Source organism: Sander vitreus, chromosome 22 (assembly GCF_031162955.1).
Source record: "Sander vitreus isolate 19-12246 chromosome 22, sanVit1, whole genome shotgun sequence".
Classification (NCBI taxonomy): domain Eukaryota; kingdom Metazoa; phylum Chordata; class Actinopteri; order Perciformes; family Percidae; genus Sander; species Sander vitreus.
Window position 1 is genome coordinate 12,544,715 of NC_135876.1, and position 17,047 is coordinate 12,561,761.

The 17,047-nt window shown below is 43.6% G+C and overlaps 1 protein-coding gene across 2 annotated transcripts in view; it reads right to left on the minus strand.

Annotated features, from left to right (window-relative positions):
• myripb (myosin VIIA and Rab interacting protein b) overlaps positions 1-17,047 on the minus strand; it is a 124,811-nt gene that overhangs the window by 34,211 nt on the left and 73,553 nt on the right. For both annotated transcript variants that reach the window (XM_078280969.1, XM_078280968.1), the window contains exon 4: positions 2,245-2,381. In XM_078280969.1, the coding sequence (XP_078137095.1) occupies positions 2,245-2,381 (137 nt within the window). The remainder of the gene's footprint in view (positions 1-2,244; positions 2,382-17,047) is intronic.

Here is a 17,047-nt window from a genome sequence, read left to right on the forward strand (position 1 = left end):
TAGCCAGTTAGTGGAAGTGGTGGTGCGAGTATTTGAGAATTGGAAGAGGTTTAATCTATTGGGCTCATGTGAGCTGGGAGACCAGCAGCCGTGTCGCATAATCCTTCATCCTCCACCCCAGATGATGTGAGAGGAGAGGAGAGAGCTGGGAAGAGTGGAGTGGGATTGATGAATAAAGTGGAGTAAAGAGAGGAAATCAGAAAACTGCAGGTTTAGAAGGAGAATCATTCTGTCCACTCATAATAATAATAATAATAATGAATTACATTTATATAGCGCTTTATCATAGACAATCAAAGCGCTTTGGGGGGGGACGACTATTCTCTACCACCACCAATGTGTAGCACCAACACATACACCACAGTAGAAGCTATGGTCACAACAAATATCATGATTGCTCTGGGAGAGCTTCCAATGTAGAGTCAGACTCTATCATGATAGTAAAATTATTGCTGGGGAACTGAACACATATATTTTCACTGTACATATTTTCACATTCATGTGTTTCCTTTTTGAGTGTGTTGTTGTAATGGTTTAAGGTTCCTGTTTCTTGATTTTGCACTGGAACTGAGCTACCATGCTGTACCAAAACAATTACCACCAGCACAGTAGCATGGCAATAACAAAGTATCTATCTATCTATCTATCTATCTATCTATCTATCTATCAAGTAGCCTAAATGAACTGTAAAATGCCAAAAATGTCAGGGGGAAACTTAGCCAATACTGTATTTCATGCCTTTAGTTTTGGCTTTTTTACACTGCAGACTATGATTGATAAATACAGTTAAGCTATAAAAACAACTAAAGCATTAAAGCGACTTAATTGGTTATCTCAGCTCTTATTTTTGCAATTATCCTCGCTTGTATCACATAAACCTTTGTTTTCTGTAATGTTTGGGCAGTACTTAAAAAGTGTTCAATTGCCTTAGTGTTTTTATTGTGTTTATGCGTTATGATTTCATGTTTTTATGCTGCATAGAATTCCCTCTTGTGGGACAATACAAATGTGAACTGAACTATTGTGTTATTAGGCTAAACACTTGAAAGCTTCTTTCTGACCAACATATTTTTAGATTTCAAGTGAGCCAAATCTAGCAATGTTATCCTGTAAATATAGTCATGCCGGCTTTTACAAGACATGCTGTCTGCAAAAAGGAAAATTTAATAATGTTTCGGTAAAAACTGTAGCTGTACTGTATTGTACTGTAACTGTCCTCTACTGTGTGCAGACATTATTTCTTATGATTACGATGGAACTCTTTTTGTTCGTATCACTCAGGTCTACAAACTCACTTTACACAATACAGACTAAATAAACTTCAGTTGGCTCATCCAGTTCTGCCTCAAGTCTGACCTGATTTATCCTCTCTGTGCTCTCTTCATCCATTTAATCCCATGTACCAGGGTTTGAAATAATGCCTTGTAGTCAGCCACAGAGGCAGACCGATCATGTTGCGGCTGGGTCAAAACAATGTTATCTGGAGCGAGGGAGGCTGGATAAAAGCTGCCCTGCTGCTGTCCTGCACACGAACAATTCACTGAGGATGCAAAGTGGCCTGAGCCACCACACAGGGATTAACTGGCAGGACGAGTCCGCGGGGCAGCCGTAGTCTGTCACCACCATCACTACTGACACACTCACACACAAACACCAACGCTGCCTTACTCACACATAGCAAATGCAAGTTCATAACAGGCTATACTTCAGCCATGGAAGAAAGTGGTTTGCTCAAATCAAACTAACAATGTTGCGATCAAAGTAAAGTGAAAATAGAAATAGTTCCACTTAGCAATCACCGGCCCTGAACATAACCCTGGAGATGTGTGTATATATGTGTGTTTGTCTGTGGGAAAATCTTTGTCTCTACATGCCAGTGAAAAAGTAATTAAGTGAATCAGTCAGTGAGAGAACAAAAATGTGTGAAACAGAGTGAGTTATCATTTAACAAAGCAAACTAATGAGCAATCAAGTGAGCTTGTCTGTATTTACTCTTAATGTCCGACCAAAACCTTGCATCTCAAATGAAGCCTTGTTTTTTTTCTTTGAGTTGTTTGAGGACGTTATATTACGTCTCTGGCCAAATTGCCGTTAATCACAATGTGACACAACAGAAACAGAAGGCTGCTCTGCAATCAAAATCATGCAGACAAGAATTATTAAAAGCATATAAACAGCAAAAGAATGGCAATATAACAAAGATCATGCATGGCTGATTAAAAATGAGTGAGACGATGAAGTTACCTGGGAGATCAGACAACGCTCCGCTCTCTATAATGTGCTTTCTGTACAGAGTCTTCAAAACCTTGGCGCTGCCGAACCTCTTGAAGCGACTCTTCACAATGTTATAATACCATTCAAGCGACTGTGTCCTTAAAACCCTGCAGACAAGAAAGAAAGAAAGAAGGATGGGAGGAGGGAAGAAAGAAAACATGATATTAAGTCAAAAAGAACAGATGGCAAAGACACTGGCAGGAATCAGATTTGATTATAATTACACCAGGATTAAAACTTTGAGTTCAAGCCAAGTCTTCCATTAAAATCTGCTTTAAATAATGTAGATAACCAGACCTTAGCGACTTTTTCAATGATTTTAAGAAATAAAGGATATATATATATATAAAATAAATTGAGTCAGGTAGGACTGCGGTTTACTTTTAATATAGGTTTGTATTTTCTGTCAGGCTGTCATATTTAAAGCCCTGCTATTTGATTTAAAGTAAATAATGTTTTAAGAAGATATTCTCTCTCTCTCTCTCTCTCTCTCTCTTATTAAAGATATGAAGCATATTTATTAACAGTCATATTATGCAGGATCCAAGCTGTGTCTTGTAGCCGTTGATGCATAGGTTTTCAGATGTGACGTCACATCATTTTCCAGGCTTTTCCTCATGTCATGGTGCACGGCCAGTTGGTGCTCGAATGCCAGCCAGTCAGACCTCAGCACAGAGCAGGTGATTACATAAGCAGTAATTCTAAACGGAGAGGGTTATGCAAAGCCCTCAGAAAAGCGCTCCCTTTGCGCCAGTGTGGCATCGGCTTGCAGGTTATTCGGCCAACTCTGTGTTTAATCACGCGGTCCCTCCTGCTCTCGTTTTGCTTTTTCACACCACTGTCACACACACATTAGTGAGGCTAAACAAAAAATGCACACATACTAACAGCCTACTTTATTTGTGTATTTATTAACAGAATGAGAGTTAACTTTTCTAAATTTTTTTAATTCCTGTGTTTTTGTATTTAACGACTTATATTTAGTTTAGTTTTAACACACATGGATATAACCAGGTGAATATGACATTTTCTGTTTTCATTGGGTACAGTATTTGCTAGGCGAAGAACACGTTTGGTACCAGTAACACCTGTCTTTAAAAGATAAGGCTGATGATATTCTATAGGCTATTTTTGTTATAGTCAACAATCACCATGAAAAGAGCAAAACCAAGTGTTGCCTGTGTTGCCAAAGCCTGATTGATTCTGTGCCAGAGGCCTCCACAAACTATTAAAAACACATCAATTAGCTACACCTTCATCACAATGAACACAGGCACTGTAGTTTATTTTGAGTCAATCCCACATGCATGTTGATGCTTCTGCTCAATGAAGAGACAGGCTGAAAGAGTCAGGGTGAAAATAGCCATGCTAATAAAGGGATCCTGAGTGCCCCTGAGGCTGCATGGGCTGCCACATTCATCCCACACCCCCTCCTTCTTAACCTCCCTCCTCTTTCTCAGTGGATTTATTATCCTCTGCCTCTATCAGCTGGGCTGCTCAATGGGCCTCAGCTCCTTAATTTCTTGCCACGGGTCAACCTAGTCACTCTAATGGTGGCTGCTGAGCTCCAGTAAAGAGGCCCGACTCTTTTTATCTCCCTCTGGGCCCGAGGAAGGCGGTGCAGAAATGAATCTGGAAGATCAATGCAGCGTCTAGTTGGCATCATACGAGGCAGAAATACAAATTGGTTCCACCTGTACTCTGAAATGAGCTGGAGCCACAGGGAGCCATATTTGAACTGAAAAGGTATATTCAAGGAGATGGGTGCCAGGGATATGGTGGAGATATTGTTATCTGAGTGGAATCTTGGTTCACTTCAAATTATGCTGTAGCCTATGCCTGAGTAGCATGGGTGATCACACTATCAAATTAAAGATAAGTAATTGACTGTTTGCTACACCCCTATGTTACTGTTGCTAAGCCCTCCATTCTTCGTTTTCAATAACACTGGCAGATTTACCACTCAAAACAATTTTATGATTACATTTTTTTGTGATTAACAATTTTTGTTTTATTTTTAAGAAAACACACAATTTGCAATATGCACCTATCCCCCCCTTATCATTACCACCCACCCAGACAAAAATCAAGAAAATATGACACAATAACCACAATATTCAAGACCATACAACAAAATAATAAAGTAGACACACTATAAACCAAATAAACATGTATAAATGACAACCATACATCATATTAGCACAAAGCTTCTTAGGAGCCTTCCAGAAAGCTTGAGTACCTTCCCCATTTTCCCATGTAGACATCCAATCTGGCGAACCGTTTGCATGAAACATCTTTTTAATGCCGCCACCCTAGCAATCTCACAAGCCCACTCTTGAATTAACGGCACCCCTTCATTCCTCCATCCTCTTATCATTGGCTATCATTAAACTATTTTGGACCCAACTTCTTATGTGCTTATCTATTCCGCTTAGGATTGATCCATCTTCTAGAACAAATAATCTCAGGCTGAATGGAAGATGGGTCCCTGTGATCCGACATAGGTTATCATGTATCCCGGTCCAAAATTCCTAGACCTTATCACAGGACCACAGGACATAAAGTAATTGGCTGTTCTCTCTCTTACATTTCCAACAATTTGTGTGTGTTCAAACCAAGTCGAAACAATCTGGAGGTAGTCTAATAGAAACAATGCACAATCTTGAACTGAATGAGGCGCACCCACACATTGCATTAAAATTCTGTCCCACTCCTCATTATCCAGTTTAATACTCAGATCCCTTTCCCATGTCTTCTTGAGGGCTGACCAGGCTCAATCCCCCAGGTTCTGCATAAGCATAGAATAATACCCAGAGCCCAAATTTCCTTTTCCATAGCTTTCATACCTTTTCTTCAGCCGTCGGGCTGAAGAACTGGATCCAAAAATCCTAACTAAAAGATGGCGAAGTTGCAAAAAGTGGAGACATAGGGACTCCAAATTGCTGTACCACATCCTCAAAGGATTTCAATATGCCACCATTCTTTGTCATTTTTGAAACACTGGGTGTTTGACAAAGGTAATGCGATCTCAGGTAACAAGTTTGGCTTGGCAAGTTTTGGCTCCCAAAATTCAATAGCAAAGTGCAAGTCAGAGCTGCTAAAGTTAGCCTACATTCATATATACAGAACTAGTATCCACAAAGAGGGAAAAATACTACACAGTGGATGTACATGTTTTTTTAATGTAACCCCACAAAATATAGTAGCTAATGATGTGCTCCTTGGCCTGGGAAGTAATGCTGGATTAGTTTACTACTGTAGGAAGTAAGATAGTTAACTGGACAATCTAACGTTTGCAGTTTACGTTGAAATAGCTTTGGAAAAGCTAAGACACCTCCCTCCAAATACTGAAATTAAATTGCTCTTACTAAAGCCCAAAGCACACCGTTTCTGCATGTGGAGAAATCCAAAGCGTACAGATGCTAAACTATGATTACACAATCGCGGAGGGGTTTAACTGAAGAAACTAGTATTTACAGTACAGTACATTTTAACAGAAGAAAATTACTTTGCATGCTGCTTGGCTTTAAATGTTGTTGCACAGTGATTCAATGTCACTTGCTTTTGGCACAAAAACAGATAAGTAAATGCAAAGTTTAGCTAAAGCATTTGCTGCCTTCCATGCCAGTTACACAAACTTGTTGAAATTGGCCAAGCTTTCCTTTTTAGAGAAATAGGAGAGGGATTTAGGATGATGCGAGAAGCGTCTCGATGAATCAAGCATGACATTGCTTCCCTAGAGCGATCTGATCTAAAAAAGATAGGAAGAAGGGAGGAGAGTGGAGTGGATAAGCAGAGGCTTTCAAGCAAGAGCTGCACTGCTTTGTGAGCTTCTGCAAACACATTTCGTAATGAGGCTGGGAGATTCCCTGATGCTCGGCTGATGCATGAATAAGTAAGAGGGATTCCTGTGGATGGTCTCCTGACACTTGGTTTACCCTTCCTCTATCATCCCTTTGCCTTAGCTCAACTACGTGCAACCAACGCCTCTTTTCTAATCCTCTCCTCTCTAGCCCTTTTGCCCTCTATACTTCAGAAGATCGATTTGCACATTTAAATGAGGTATAAATAAAATATATAGAAGAATATGTAGAAGTGCAATAAAAAGTATCTGGCTTTGCTGAGTTTCCACCTCCCCTGGCAAAAGGAACCATTACCATAATTGACTTTCTGAGCCTTCTAATGAATTGGTTCAGCTTCTGTTGAGGCTGCTGTAGAGAGGGGAGCAAAGAGAGAAGAAAGAAGGGTGGGGATTGCCTTAAACAGAACATAAAATAGACTCTTCTGATGACTTGCAGAGTGACTGTTCTTGTTATAGAAGAAAATAAGACAACAAATTAGATTGTTCTCAGTTCCAGGGTTAGATCAAAGTGTCTGATGTTCGGGAAGTAAAAGCCCTCGAGTTGTGAGGTCTCAATGAGCGAAAAGCTGAAGGAGTTATTATATGTAGTACAGTCTTGCTTTCTTTCCACAAATAAAACCTTTATGCACACATGAAAATTTCTATTTTATTTTATATCTATTTTATGAGGGAATATGAAAGTAATGAAAAAACAGACATGACGAGATATCAGCTGAAACTTAAATAGGTTTATCTGATATCTATGTATGCAATAGACTACTAAAAGTATTAGATACAAGTATTTTTAAAGGAAGACAATCAGCTACCAACACTCAACTGGAAATTCTTTTTGGCAAATTAACAAAAATGTACGTTTGGCGAATTATTAATTGGATAGGGGACTCTATACACATCACCTATGGCCAGTTTTATGCAGATGATGTGTTACTGTTCCTACAGGACTCTCAGTCGTCCCTACAGAAATCCTTTATTCTATCCAACTACTCAGCTAACTAGTCAAAATCTACTATTGTACTCTCTGCATGGATGGATGGGAATACTAAAAGAATAGTGACCAGCATTCATTTGATGATACTTACAGATCCCTGAAGGAAAATTCTATCTTTACCCAACCCTCCTCCACAGAAAGGTCAACAATGGAGATTTAGTGTCTTGCTCTGTAGGGTTGGATACCGAAACCCGGTGCCAATACGCCGCAGGTTCCTTAACGACCGGTATCTACCGGACAAAATAGCAACGCTGTTTTCGGTGCCTCATTTAGGTGACACTTAAATGCCTGCACTGCTTGTGACGCTAGTTAACATTACACTTGGCAGCCGGTAATGTTAGCCTAACGTTAGCTAGTAGCTGGCTTAAACATGAAACATGAAAATGCTGACAGCTAAACGGTCTAATATGTGGCTGTATTTCACTGGAAAGGATTCCAACAACAGGATGTGCAACAGTCTGCAGCTAAAGACACAGAGTAGACTAGCTGCACTTTGAGACACCATTGCCACTGCCATAGTCAGAGTTGTCGGAGAAACAACACCGACGGGACTTAATGATGCTTTCAATTGCAACTTGTAAGATCATGGTGCATTCAAAGTTATTGTAAAATACCCTCCTCTAGTTTTTCTTCTTTTTGATGTTTAACAGCAATTTACTGGTAAAAGAAGTTATTGTTATAAAAAAATCATTTAAATTTGACCATATGGCCTCAGCAATAACAAGACATTCTTTAATGTGTCGTTTGTGCTCTTCTTCTGTTTTTTGAAGTATTGGTTCAGGCACCGTCAGTTTTAAAAATATCGTTTTAGCAGTTATTGGAGAAAAAAAAAACAATACCCAACCCCATTGCTCAGTAAAAATGACTGACTTCCCTTCCATCATTCCATCATTATTCTACCATATTCTACCTGATCTGTTACACAAATATGTAAACTGCAACCCAAATATGTCCTCAGCTGAAGGCGGGCCAATTCAAAAACAACAAATGTAGCACACAACCGGGAAGGGATATTAATATTGATTCATTTCTGTTATAAGGACTAGGAGAAAACCTAATCCCAAACAAGAATTAATGGCCTTTTAGCCACATCTCTTGCCGCTTCTGTGGTTGTGTATTTATACATGTCAGAGCAGATTTGTGTAAGAGGGAGAAGTGGGAAAAGGACGATTTATTTGTTTTATTGTGAAATAAAACAAGAAATGTGTGCTTTTAAGATATATTTTTTTAAACTGTGTAAGTAAATATTCATATACTGTAGATATCTTTACAGGCATGACACCTGGATGTTCACTTCCTAAATGTGTCGACTAGGTTTACAGACCACGTATTTATATACTTTTTAAATATTTTTGTATAAAGCATGTAGGTTGTCGTATACTGTAGTACTGTGAAAATGTCTGCACATTTGAGGCATTGTTTTGCTGCACAGATTCTCTCTGAGCTATGCTGTCTGTGTCGCTACAATACAGCACTAAAAACATAAAATATATTCAGTGCTGGCAGAACAGGCCGAAGGACAGAGGACAAGGTTGTGGGTCAACTGCTAAAAAGCCCATGAGATTTTCAGCAAACCCAGGGACAGCTGTACTAACCTGTTGGTATGATTTAAAACAGGCAGAAAAAAACAACTCTCTTCCAGCAGTGGCTCTGTACATAACCTTTACAGGAAGCAGCTGGAATTCTGTACCTCTGTGATTGACATTCAGACATTCAGACAGGCAGGAAGGGGAATATAAAAAGAGCTTGTCCTGCATACTAAGGTAGTTAGAGATGTTCTTGTGTTCATGCACTATGTCTTCTCTGTTTACTTTCCCTCTACCTTCTCATCTCATACGTTTAAAAACTGGCAAATTGGCCAGGCTGCAACCAAAACAACACATTCCATGCCGCTCATTTAGAAGATCAATTCATTTGAGACAAGACTTCTTATGTTGAGAGGATGCGTGCCCTTACAGTGTATGATCATAGAAGCAGGGTCTATATAAAACACGGTTTCTATTTTATTTAGACAACCCAGTGGCTGGCACGCTCTCCCATACAGAGCAGAGGGTCACTGAATGACCTGTACGACTGGAGACATATTTTCATGCCACACAGCAGTTTGAATTTGCACAATTGTTATTGTGTTTCTGGTACACTGCAGCATTTAACCTGGACAGCTACTGCAGGTTCACAGCAGGGATTCTGCAACATTCACTTCACTTACCTGTGTCTTTAAATAGTCTAAATTTAGGAGTAACACAGCTGCAGTCAATTTACGCTGCCATCCCTTACTACATACTCTTTCTTTTAAGACCTAAAGCTCTCTCTCTCTCTCTCTCTCCCATACATGGTGATACAGATGAATGTGTCAGCATGTGAGAGAGCCCATGGCACAGTATGGAAGACTGGAAATTAGTTCTGTGGTGATAAAGTGTTTTGAAAAGATGATTAGAGATTCATCACATCCTCCTTACCTGCCACCCTAGACCCCTTGCAATTCGCATATCGTCCCAACAGATCCACAGATGACGCCATAGCCTACATGCTCCACAAAAAACACTAGCCCACTTAGAGTGGATTATTGCTCCGCATTTAACACAATAACCCCCCCAGACTGGCCACTAAGCTGAGAGACCTAGGTCTGCACTCCTCCCTGTGCAGCTGGGTCCTCGACTTTCTGACCAGCAGTACCCAGGTAGTGCAAGTGGGCCACCATGTCTCATCCCCCCTCATCCTCAACACCGGAGCCTGCCAAGGCTGTGTACTGAACCCCCTGTTGTACTCCTTATACACATACGACTGCATGGCCACATCTGACTCGAACATCATTGTAAATTGTTTGCTGACGATACAGCTGTGGTGGGTCTGATCACTGATAATGATGAGAAGGCCTACCTGAAGGAACTCGACCACCTTGAGAATTGGTGCCAGGAAAACAATCAGCGGGGCTCAGGTAGAGAGGGTTGACAGCTATAAATATCTTGGGGTTCATATTACTCAGGAGCTAACATGGTCGCTCCACATCACCTCCCTAGTGAAGGTCTTCTGTCACTTATACACAGCTGAATACTGATTTTGTATTAGTTATTCAATGAAAAGTAGGATAAGCCCTTATCCCTTTAGGTTAAAAAACAAACATGACAGCTAAATAATCAATCTTATATCTCTCTAATATTCTCTGTGTGGACGAGGCACATCCATCCATCCATCCATCTTCATCCTCTTATCCGGGGTCGGGTCGCGGGGGTAGCAGCTCCAGCAGGGGACCCCAAACTTCCCTTTCCCGGGCCACATTAACCAGCTCCGACTGGGGGATCCCGAGGCGTTCCCAGGCCAGGTTAGAGATATAATCCCTCCACCTAGTCCTGGGTCTCCCCCGAGGCCTCCTCCCAGCTGGACGTGCCTGGAACACCTCCCTAGGGAGGCGCCCAGGGGGCATCCTTACCAGATGCCCAAACCACCTCAACTGGCTCCTTTCGACGCAAAGGAGCAGCGGCTCTACTCCGAGCTCCTCACGGATAACTGAGCTTCTCACCCTATCTCTAAGGGAGACGCCAGCTACCCTCCTGAGGAAACCCATTTCGCCGCTTGTACCCTGGATCTTGTTCTTCGGTCATGACCCAGCCTTCATGACCATAGGTGAGGGTAGGAACAAAAACTGACCGGTAGATTGAGAGCTTTGCCTTCTGGCTCAGCTCTCTTTTCGCCACAACGGTGCGATAAATTGAATGTAATACCGCACCTGCTGTGCCGATTCTCCGACCAATCTCCCGCTCCATTGTCCCCTCACTCGCGAACAAGACCCCAAGGTACTTGAACTCCTTCACTTGGGGTAAGGACTCATTCCCTACCTGGAGAAGGCACTCCATCGGTTTCCTGCTGAGAACCATGGCCTCCGATTTAGAGGTGCTGATCCTCATCCCAGCCGCTTCACACTCGGGCTGCGAACCGATCCAGTGAGTGCTGAAGGTCACAGGCCGATGATGCCATCAGGACCACATCATCTGCAAAAGCAGCGATGAGATCCCCAGCCCACCGAACTGCAACCCCTCTCCACCCCGACTCACGCCGATATCCTGTCCATAAATACTACAAACAGGATTGGTGACAAAGCGCAGCCCTGGCGGAGGCCAACTCTCACCTGAAACGAGTCCGACTTACTGCCGAGAACCCGACACAGCTCTCGCTTGGTCGTACAGAGATTGGATGGCCCTGAGAAGGGACCCCCTCACCCCGTACTCCCGCAGCACCTCCCACAGTATCTCCCGGGGCACCCGGTCATACGCCTTCTCCAGATCCACAAAACACATGTAGACTGGTTGGGCATACTCCCAGGCTCCCTCCAGGATCCTTGCGAGAGTAAAGATCTGGTCCGTTGTTCCACGACCAGGACGGAAACCGCATTGTTCCTCTTCAACCTGAGATTCGACTATCGACCGAACCCTCCTTTCCAGCACCTTGGAGTAGACTTTACCGGGAGGCTGAGAAGTGTGATACCCCTGTAATTGGCACACACCCTCTGGTCCCCCCTTTTAAAAAGGGGAACCACCACCCCGGTCTGCCACTCCTTAGGCACCGTCCCCAGACTTCCACGCAATGTTGAAGAGGCGTGTCAACCAAGACAACCCCTCCACACCCAGAGCTTTAAGCATTTCTGGACGGATCTCATCAATTCCTGGGGCTTTGCCACTGTGGAGTTGTTTAACTACCTCAGCAACCTCCACCAGGGAAATTGATGCCAATCCCCTCATCCTCCAGCTCTGCCTCTACCATAGAGGGCGATTAGTCGGATTTAGGAGTTCCTCAAAGTGCTCCTTCCACCGCCCCTATTACCTCCTCAGTTGAGGTCAACAGCGTCCCCATCCTTACTGTACACAGCTTGGATGGTTCACCGCTCCCCTCCTGAGGTGGCGAACGGTTTTCCAGAAGTACCTTGGTGCCGACCGAAAGTCCTTCTCCATGTCTTCTCCCAAACTTCTCCCACACACGCTGCTTTGCCTCTTTCACGGCAGAGGCTGCAGCCCTTCGGGCCCTTCGGTACCTTGCAACTGCCTCCGGAGTCGTCTGGGATAACATATCCCGGAAAGACTCCTTCTTCAGTCGGACGGCTTCCCTGACCACCGGTGTCCACCACGGTGTTCGTGGGTTACCGCCCCTTGAGGCACCTAAGACCCTAAGACCACAGCTCCCTCACCGCAGCTTCAGCAATGGAAACTTTGAACATTGTCCACTCGGGTTCAATGCCCCCCAGCCTCCACAGGGATGCACGAAAAGCTCCGCCGGAGGTGTGAGTTGAAAGTCTGTCGGACAGGGGCCTCCTCCAGACGTTCCCAATTTACCCGCACTACCCGCTTGGGCTTACCAGGTCTGTCCAGAGTCTTCCCCCACCCCCTGACCCAACTCACCACCAGATGGTGATCGGTTGACAGCTCCGCCCCTCTCTTCACCCGAGTGTCCAAAACATATGGCCTCAGATCAGATGAAACGATTATAAAATCGATCATTGACCTTTGGCCTAGGGTGCTCTGGGTACCAAGTACACTTATGAGCATCCCTATGTTCGAACATGGTGTTCAAGTATAGACAATCCATGACTAGCACAGAAGTCCAACAACAAACAACCACTCTGGTTTAGATCAGGGAGGCCGTTCCTCCCAATCACGCCTCTCCATGTGTCTCCATCATTACCCACGTGCGCGTTGAAGTCCCCCCAGCAGAACTATGGAGTCCCCGACTGGAGCCCCCATGCAGGACTCCACTCAAGGTCTCCAAGAAGGTCGAATACTCTGAACTCTTGTTTGGTGCATATGCACAAACAACAGTCAGAGTTTTTCCCCCACAACCCGCAGGCGTAGGGAGGCGACCCTCTCGTCCCACCGGGTTAAACTCCAACGTAGCGGCGCTCAGCCGGGGGCTTGTGAGTATCCCCACACCCGCCCGGCGCCTCACACCCTGGGCAACTCCGGAGAAGAAAAGAGTCCAACCCCTATCCAGGAGTATGGTTCCAGAACCAAGACTGTGCGTAGAGGTAAGCCCCCACCAGATCTAACCGGTAGCGCTCCACCTCCCGCACAAGTTCCGGCTCCTTCCCCCACAGAGAGGTGACATTCCACGTCCCCCAGAGCCAGCCTCTGCTGCCCGGGTCTGGTCCGTCGAGGCCCCTGACCTTCACTGCCACCCATGTGGCAGCGCACCCGACCCAAGCGGTTCCTCCCACAGGTGGTGGGCCCATGGGATGGAGGGATGTCTGCCACGTAGCTTTTTCGGGCTGTGCCCGACCGGGCTCCGTGGCAAACCCGGCCACCAGACGCTCGCTGACGAGCCCTCCATCTGGGCCTGGCTCCAGACGGGGGCCCCGGGCTTCCTCCGGGCAGGGTCACTTCATCCCTTCCTCGATTTTTCATAGGATTTTTTGAACCATTCTTTGTCTGGCCCCTCACCTGAGACCACTTTGCCTTGGGAGACCCTACCAGGAGCACCAAGCTCCAGACAACACAGCCCTCAGGTTCATAGGGACACACAAACCTCTCCACCACGATAAGGTGATGGTTCCCGGAGAAGTGATGGTTCCCTCGGACGAGGCACAAAGTTTAGTAAATGGGGTTTAATTTCTGAAATGTTTCATAAAACAATCTCACTCAGTCTCTGAAATTCTTCAATACCATATCTATCCTCTTTTAGGTCATTCACTTAACATCTGTTACCTGATATACTGGTATCAGTGCATCCTGACACAGCAATAGATTGCACTCTCTCCACTGCAGATCAGAAGATGAATGTAATAAGAGTATTAACGTGCACCTTTATCACTGTAGTGTGATACAATAGTCTATTATCATCTTTCTTCAGAGCAGCTTTTGAGGGAACCCTACCTCACCTCAGTTCATTTTATGAAGCATTTGGTCCTATCATGCCAAAAGTAAGTCTCTGAGAGTCTGATAACTACAATCCAAGAATGCTATTCAGTACAAAGAGTGATATATCCTTTATAATGCTTACTATCAGTTCGGAATGACTCCTCAATAATGCATTTACAAGACTTGAGCTACAGTGAGACTGCAGGTAAAAGTATTCTTAATCAATTTTTTAAGGAATTTCATGGTTTGAAATGTCATACTACATCATAATATGTCTTATCCGTGTCCATGTGCCTGCAGTCTGAAATTACCAGATACCACAATTTGTATTGTTTTTACGGTCACTCTGCATGGAACAGAATATAATTAGAGCATACAGTAGTGTGATCCAGCATTTGAAAGGTTAGAGCATGGACCACAATTTGGCTCCCACAACAGCTGGCCAGATGTCACATCATTTGTTGTTGTTCAGCTGCACATGTGGGTTATTTCAGCATGGAGGTCTGTTCAAAATGATATCAGATATAGGTCACACACAGAGTCCAAATCATACTCCAACAGGCTGCGGTGTATTTACATATACTTATGTGTGGATGTATATAGAACATATGGTGAAAGTGAGATAATCTGCTCTCAGCCTCCTGCTTCTGCCCAGCCAGAGCACCACATGGGATTTAAGGGGAGCATTCGGAGAGGCAGAGCTCTGCAGCAGCCCAGCAATGTGGGGAAATCTATCGACAGAATAGACTGTGGTTATGCTTTCCACCACTCAAGTCTTTCTCCATCTGGCTATTCTGTGCGGATAATGAAAACGGCAGCTCCCCGCAGCCTTTATCTGAGCAATTATGTGGAGCCAAAATCGTGAAAAGCCAATATGATTAGGGGCTGAAAGAGGCAAATGTCTGTAAACAAAATGAATTTGTTAAATGTCATGTGAGATAACTACAAAGCCAATGATGGCAATTCAATCTCAATAAGGTGGCTTTTTCAAGGTTTTCTTTTAGGTCACTGTAGGAGTGGAAACCCCGGTTTCATCCTCTTAATGTCATCAAACACCTCGGACAGGAAATGAAAATCCACGGAAATAACAGGATTTTAGAGATTACACAACAACTGTGCAAGAAAGCTTATTTTTTTAATGATTATTTAAGTGTTTTATTTTCTATTGCACCACATACAGGGGGATAGAGTTACTTAAAAGTGGCCAACTTGTTATTGAGATAGACCTGTAACCAGAGGATCAGTCATCCTAACATTCAACAACCATGTGTCTTGCAGAAATGCTCTTTTGCAAATTATAGACAACCCCCATTCTTTGTAACCTCAGGTGGATAATGATCTCAGCAATACATGTACACCATAACATGTAAAAGCAGTCAGTGAAGAATGAGAGAGGAAGGCTTGGGTAAATGTCAATAACCTAATTCAAACCCCAGACATTGTACACAAGTCAAGAAAAGGAAAAACAACTGGATAATGGGGGAATAGCATCCTGACGCTGCCAGAGCCCAATGTACTGACGTGTCAGTCTTAACAGCCTGTTAGGGAGCAGAAGGAACCAGCCAGACAACACCAGACTACATACACTGCTGTCACCTGAAGAGAGGAGCAACGGAGGGGAAAGAGAGGCCAGAGGAGGACAGTGAAAGGGATATACAGACAAAGGGGAAAAGAATGACACAATGATCATATTAAGAAAAAGGTCCTTGCTTTGATTGCATCATGGAGCCAAGGCATATGGGGGCATTTGTTTCGTGGGATCTATTTTAAGAGGTCCCTTTTTTAAAGCACAACCCCAGTCTATGTAATCCATCTTCAGTGGAAAAATGGGGGAAGCAGAGAGACCGTCTTTTGGCTGCAGTTGCTCTTTTAGAACCTGTGTGTGTGTGTGTGTGTGTGTGTGTGTGCCTGATAAGCTAGGAAGCTGTGAAAAAGGTTCTTTTCACAGAAGAAGAACATAGTGTATGGGTAGTATTTTACAGAAGGTTACGGAACAGCTCCAGGCATCAAGGTTTGACAGTTGTGGCAAGTGCCTGTCTAAAGCAGTGACCTATACTATGACCAAGGGCCCTATCTAGCACCCGGCGCAGTAGGGAGGTGTGTTCAGGTGCATTCTTTGTGTATTGCTATCTTGAGGCAGCGGGAAGTGATCGCGCCATTGACCAACAAAAACCTGGTCTAAAGTCAATAGTGCAGCATTTCATTGTTATTTTAACAGCGCATTAGTAAAATGCGCCTATGCTTATGCACAGCACGCACACTATGCTTGTTACACACACACACACACAGGGAAGTGCAGCAGCACACAAACATGCAAAAGATTACAAATAAAAATATTATGGTGCAAATCCGCCATCATAATAGCAATGCGCCAAGGTACAAACGCGCCTGGCTTTTAAAAGGAATGGGAGATGACACTGATTGGTTTATTGCATGTTACACCAAAAACACACCTATGTAAGTAATGAAGACACTAAGTACAACCCTTTTGAACCATGCGCCCGGAACGGACCCTTTTTTCCGCCATTAAACTAGCAAAAGTGGATTTGGACACGCCCTAAACGCATCTATGCCATGTGCTTCACGCCGTGCGCTTAGATCGTTAAAATAGGGCCCCAAGGCCGATTTGAATGGAAATGTAAAAGATCATCTCACTTCCTGTTTGCATAACGGAAAACTGTCTGTGAAGTGCTTACTGCCTGAGCAGAGATTAAAACACTCCAGATTAGAAAGGTTTCAGGTCGTGTTTATGCAGCAGATAAAGCACACGCCCTTGGCTTTAAAGACATTTACCATTAATGCACCAGTTTCATTTATAACATAAGTAGAGCTTTATTATTCTATACACCAGAGAGGCTGCATGGAGTTGAAGAGAAATCAGATTAACACCGGGTATACGTAATGTTTTTAAGTGCAGATTATTTCCTGTCAAACACTAAAACACTGCATTGCTTTGTGTCTGAAATTCAAACACATATAGGGAATAAAGACTCACAGTCAGAAGATTCAGACACACACATGGCTTAAAAAATCATATCCACAAATCTGATCACAAACACCAGCATGTCTGGCTCTATTTTA